The sequence below is a fragment of the Microtus oregoni genome, unplaced genomic scaffold (assembly GCF_018167655.1).
Source record: "Microtus oregoni isolate MIOR12 unplaced genomic scaffold, Mior012 000035F_ref0000213, whole genome shotgun sequence".
NCBI lineage: Eukaryota > Metazoa > Chordata > Mammalia > Rodentia > Cricetidae > Microtus > Microtus oregoni.
The window spans coordinates 5,757,161-5,763,001 of NW_024543094.1; the positions used below are offsets into that span (position 1 = coordinate 5,757,161).

Sequence of the window (5,841 nt, forward strand, 5' to 3'; positions counted from 1 at the left end):
GAGTTCAGCCTTAGCACTGAATACAAAGCAGGCCTTTGGTCCCAGTGCTCTGGAGGTGGAAGTAGAAGGTTTAGAAATGCAAGGTCGTCCTTGGCTGCACAGTGAGTGTGAAGCCACCTGGACTCACAAGACCCTGTCTGAGAAAAAAGAAGTACGGAAGTATTTTGTTCTTGTTAGATATACAAAGGAATCTGATTTTAAATGTAACTTACAGGATCGAGACAGTAAAAACAGTCTGTTTACTTATCTGCCCTCCCATCCGTTTATTGAAATAGCACCATACAGTTTAGTTCTGGAGGTCTGAGTGGAAACCTCGAGGGGAAAATCTGAGTCATGTATCCACAAGCTTTGGATGCTTGCCCCTGTAAGTTCTTAGCAAGCATTGGTTCCATTTTAGAGAATCTGTGGGGGAGAAGTCACCGGAATAGTAAGTTACACATTTATAAAAAGAATGACCTAGACGTTTCCAGACTGAACTGATACGAATAACCTCCACATCACCAAAGAAGCTGGAAGAACGTAGTTCAGAAGCCATCCTATGAATATTTTAATAAGAGCAGCAGTTCACAGTGTGCCTCTGTAAAGAACAGATCCTGGCTGAGGATGCCGCTCTCTCCATCTGATGATGGAGATCAGGATGATAAGGCAGCTGAGGGAGGTAGTAGGTATGAGCTGCTCAAGCGACTTTACTCAAGATTCCCACTTCTGCTCGGGAGGTGACTGCATCAGGAAATTAAGAAGGAATGAGATGGGCTGGGTGGTGGTGGTGGTGGTGGTGGTGGTGGTGGTGGTGGTGGTGGTGCACATGGTTAATCTAAGCTTTCAAGAGGCACAGACAGGTGGATTTTGGAGTTTGAGACCACCCTGATCTACAGAGTGAGTTTGAGAACAGATAGGACTACACAGAGAAACCCGGTCTTGAAAAAACAGAAAACAAACAAACAAACAAAAGGAATGAGATGGTCGAAGGCTCTAGAATGGTAGCCAGGATGTCTTGAACTGAAGACGGACAAACAGTCAGTTAGAGGACAATCCCTTGAGTGTGCCAGGTGGAGGGAGCCCCCAGAGAAGTGGTCTTGGCCTGTTTGATGGTGAGAGAAAGGGCCAGTGTCTTTGAAAGGCTATGAACAAGTGAGGGTAGATATGCTTCATGGACAGGAAGGGTCTGGGGATACAGGGCCTTCAATTCATGATATACATGCCATGGATTTTATTCAAGGGCAAAGAGAGAGGTGAGGAGTAGATGGGAGGTCGCTGAAGGAGTCAGAAGAGGCTGCTGACACGGAATGAGGGAGCAGACCATTTATATCAGGACACGGGAGAACAGCCAGATTTGCAATCTCTTTCTTCGTATAAGTTGCCAGTAGATTGGTTGTGGGGAGGGAGGGAAGAGGGTTAATCAAAATATGTCACCTGAGCCTTTGGTCTGACCAGCATTACCTGTGATGGGGTAGACTCTGAAGCAAGATGATCGTGGATGGGATTTGGGGTGGGGGTCTACCTAGTGTGTCGAGTTGCTATCTGTCCATTCACTCGAGACTTGAGCAAACCAGCTATTATTCTGGACCTCAGGGGGAGAAATTAGCACCTCGATGAATCAGAAGTCACAGCCTAGAGATTTGGTTTGCATGGTTTCATCTGAGTCCTCGTGATTTGCCTGTGAGCTAGTTAAAACTAACAATAGGTGAGTGGAAGGTCTCGCTCAGCCTCTCATCTTCCGTATACCCTCCAAAGGCTGAGCTTCGAAAGTCAGTATCTCTCTCCCGAGGGGTTCTGGAGCGCGGTAGCCATGTCTTACCCGGCTGATGACTACGAGTCTGAGGCTGCATATGATCCCTATGCGTACCCGGGCGACTATGATATGCACACAGGAGACCCGAAGCAGGACCTGGCCTACGAACGGCAGTATGAGCAGCAGACCTACCAGGTGATTCCCGAAGTGATCAAAAACTTCATCCAGTATTTTCACAAGACTGTCTCAGATTTGATTGACCAGAAAGTGTATGAGCTTCAGGCCAGTCGTGTTTCCAGTGATGTCATTGACCAGAAGGTGTATGAGATCCAGGACATTTATGAGAACAGCTGGACCAAGCTAACTGAAAGATTCTTCAAGAATACACCATGGCCTGAGGCGGAAGCCATCGCTCCCCAAGTTGGTAACGATGCTGTATTCCTAATTTTGTACAAAGAATTATACTACAGGCATATATATGCCAAAGTCAGCGGGGGACCCTCTTTAGAGCAGAGGTTTGAATCCTATTACAACTACTGCAATCTCTTCAACTACATCCTCAATGCTGATGGACCTGCTCCCCTCGAACTTCCCAACCAGTGGCTCTGGGACATCATTGATGAGTTCATCTACCAGTTCCAGTCATTTAGTCAGTACCGCTGCAAGACTGCCAAGAAGTCCGAGGAGGAGATTGACTTCCTTAGATCTAACCCTAAAATCTGGAATGTTCACAGTGTCCTTAATGTACTTCATTCACTGGTAGACAAATCCAACATCAACCGGCAACTGGAGGTCTACACGAGCGGAGGCGACCCTGAAAGCGTGGCTGGGGAGTATGGACGACACTCCCTCTACAAGATGCTGGGCTACTTCAGCCTGGTGGGGCTTCTGCGCCTGCATTCCCTGTTGGGGGATTACTACCAGGCTATCAAGGTTCTAGAGAATATCGAGCTGAACAAGAAGAGCATGTATTCCCGTGTACCTGAGTGCCAGGTCACCACATACTATTATGTTGGCTTTGCGTATTTGATGATGCGTCGCTACCAGGATGCTATCCGGGTCTTTGCCAACATCCTCCTGTATATCCAGAGGACCAAGAGTATGTTCCAGAGGACCACATACAAGTATGAAATGATTAACAAGCAGAACGAGCAGATGCATGCTCTGTTGGCCATTGCCCTCACCATGTACCCCATGCGGATTGATGAGAGCATCCACCTCCAGCTGCGGGAGAAATACGGGGACAAGATGCTGCGCATGCAGAAGGGCGACCCCCAGGTCTATGAGGAGCTTTTTAGCTATGCCTGTCCCAAGTTCCTGTCCCCTGTGGTGCCCAACTATGACAATGTGCATCCTAACTACCACAAAGAGCCCTTCCTGCAGCAGCTGAAGGTGTTTTCTGACGAAGTGCAGCAGCAGGCCCAGCTCTCTACCATCCGCAGCTTCCTCAAGCTCTACACCACCATGCCTGTGGCCAAGCTGGCTGGCTTCCTGGACCTCACAGAACAGGAGTTCCGTATCCAGCTGCTTGTCTTCAAGCACAAGATGAAGAACCTGGTGTGGACCAGTGGCATTTCTGCCCTAGATGGCGAGTTCCAGTCAGCCTCGGAGGTGGACTTCTATATTGATAAGGACATGATCCATATTGCAGACACCAAGGTTGCCAGACGCTACGGGGATTTCTTTATCCGGCAGATTCACAAATTTGAAGAGCTTAATCGAACCCTGAAGAAGATGGGACAGAGGCCCTGAGGATGCTCATGCAGGAGTCGAGAACCTGTTTGATAATAGAGAGGGAAGCACTCTTGTCACCGAGAAGCCTTACCTAAGTCAGCCATCAGCTGAGTTGAAACGTGCTCAGATTAAGGACTGGATGTTTTAGGAGCTCTCAGTAAAGGGTCTTTGTTGGAGCTGCAAAAAAAAAAAAAAAAAAAAAAAAAAAAAAAAAAAAAAAAAAAGAAAGTCAGTATCAAGTGCTTTCTCTGAAAGATTCACATAGTCCTTGCCACCTGTTTTGCTGTGCCTTCACTGCAACCATGGCAGAGAGAACTGACCACCTCACAGTCTCCTTACACTTACATTACCATGACCCCAGCACTCAGGGATTAAAATGTCAATAAGATGCTATGGTAGGAAGAGAAAGTTGGGAACTCCCAATACAGAAAGTCTATTAGTCTAGTCCAAGAAAAATATTTTCTAAGGACCTGGTAACTTCCTAATTGAATTAAGATGAGATTTAAGGGAACTTAAAATGCCTGCTAAAGCCCTGGCTCACCTAAGCCCTGCATGAAATACACACACACACACACACACACACACACACACAACCCTGCATGAAATATACACATGCATGCATGCACACACACACTCATGCACAGTAATCTGATATACAATGCATGTCTTGATCTGAATGGCTATTCCTAGCATGAGCTACCTTTTGAATCTTGGATTCATTCCTGAGATCCCTCCTTGTCCTTCTTATTCCCCTTGTCCTTTAATAACAAGGACCACTGATCTTCATGGACCTACCCATTTACCCATTTACACATGATGGATGGATGATATTTGTGACCGTACAGTTCACAAGCCACCTGTCCCAAGAAGTTTTTCCTATGTCATTCGTCATCCATTCCCACCTCTCTCCTCTGTCATAGCACTCACCTTTCTGCATGACATGCCGCTGTAAGCTCCAGGAACCCAGCACGTTCTTGCTCATTCTGTATTCTGGGAAGAGAGCACAGAGCCAGGCAGTAATGATGGCAAATGAATACTAAATGCTTGAACGCATGGATTGAATATCAACTGTAAAGCCGACTGGGCTGCTGAAGTGGCTCTGCCCTGGTCTCTGCCTTCAGCTCTCTTAAAATACAGTGTCAAGGGTAGGTGTTGGCTTGCACAGCTTCATCTTCCATGACTGGAGTTCATTTCGTCTAGTAGCTCAGCATGCCTGCTACCTGAAAGTAAGCATAGTACCCTGCCAGATGTCATGACCTAGAGCCCTAGGGCACAGTAGTCTTAAAGCCCAGAGATTGTTTTTTCAAGCTCATGTTCCTTAGTCTATCACCTTTAGAAATTTCACCAGGATTAGGAAATTTAATGACAAATTAAAAGTCTGTTAAAATTATCTTTTTTTATTGAAACACCTTATTTTATTTGTATGCAACTAATCATGGTGGCAGTCAGTGTCAACATCTTCCTGAATTTTTTGCTTTTCCAGAACCCCACAGCATCGGATATATGTGTAACCTACCCTTCCCAGGACCACTTTTACCCCAGACACATGGATCTCTTATATTTAAGTCAAGGTGAAGCTGAGATTGGTGTGACCTTGTGGTCAACAACAACAACAACAACAACAACAACAGTATACTGTATGTGCAGGCATCTAACATATGTGACATTTGAGTAAAATGGGAGAGGAAAAAAGAGGGCGCTATTTTGGTTAATTACATGGGTGTTGTAAACTTTTGAAGACTACCTATTGTGTTTTCACTTGTGGGTTAACACAATGGAAGTTCTTTATTTGACAATGAATTATGTTCCTCTGTTTTTAAATGATGGCAGACGTTCTTGAGATACCTTAAGCATAAGACAATCATGATAGCCCCATAATATCTGAATGTTCTCCACCCAGCTGTCCATGAAAATAATTTGAAAATGAGCCAACTCTCCCATTAATATTATTGAAAAAACAAATGAAATGCATCTTTATTGCACATGTATTGCACAGCGATTTCCTTTGTGATAAAACATTTTATCTTAAAAAGAAACTTGCTAGGACTCAAGATGTTCTAATGGAGGAGAAACATCCTTCCCACAGGGGAGTTTCTTAAATCTCAGGAAGTAAACTCAGTATTTTCAGGAAATCCCTGAAACTGATCAGATCCACTAGATTCCTTCCTTCCTAAGTATATATAAACAGTCAGGACTGCTGAGAGACATCCCCAGACAAGCCGGGTGCTTAGAAGAGACAGAGAACAGTCAGCCTTCCTGGCAGAGGCTCAGACCAACTAAGCTGCCCAGAAAAGACTCTTCACCCTGTTGAGATGCCTGTAGTTGTGTAGTAAGCTCCAGGTTTTATTAGCCATCACCCATGCTGGGGTGGGCTT

The 5,841-nt window shown here is 45.4% G+C and overlaps 1 protein-coding gene across 2 annotated transcripts; it reads left to right on the top strand.

Annotated features, from left to right (window-relative positions):
* The first annotated feature begins 1,762 nt into the window (after window positions 1–1,762).
* On the top strand, window positions 1,763–3,642 carry LOC121432538 (eukaryotic translation initiation factor 3 subunit L). 2 transcript variants are annotated; one of them, XM_041630521.1, is made up of 2 exons: window positions 2,004–2,080; window positions 2,161–3,642. In XM_041630521.1, the coding sequence occupies exons 1-2, from the start codon at window positions 2,004–2,006 to the stop codon at window positions 3,482–3,484; spliced, it is 1,401 nt and encodes a 466-aa protein (XP_041486455.1). In that variant the 3' UTR covers window positions 3,485–3,642. The 2 variants fall into 2 exon arrangements, with proteins under 2 accessions (XP_041486454.1, XP_041486455.1); XM_041630520.1 differs by having other exon boundaries at window positions 1,763–3,642.
* Window positions 3,643–5,841: the final 2,199 nt, after the last annotated feature.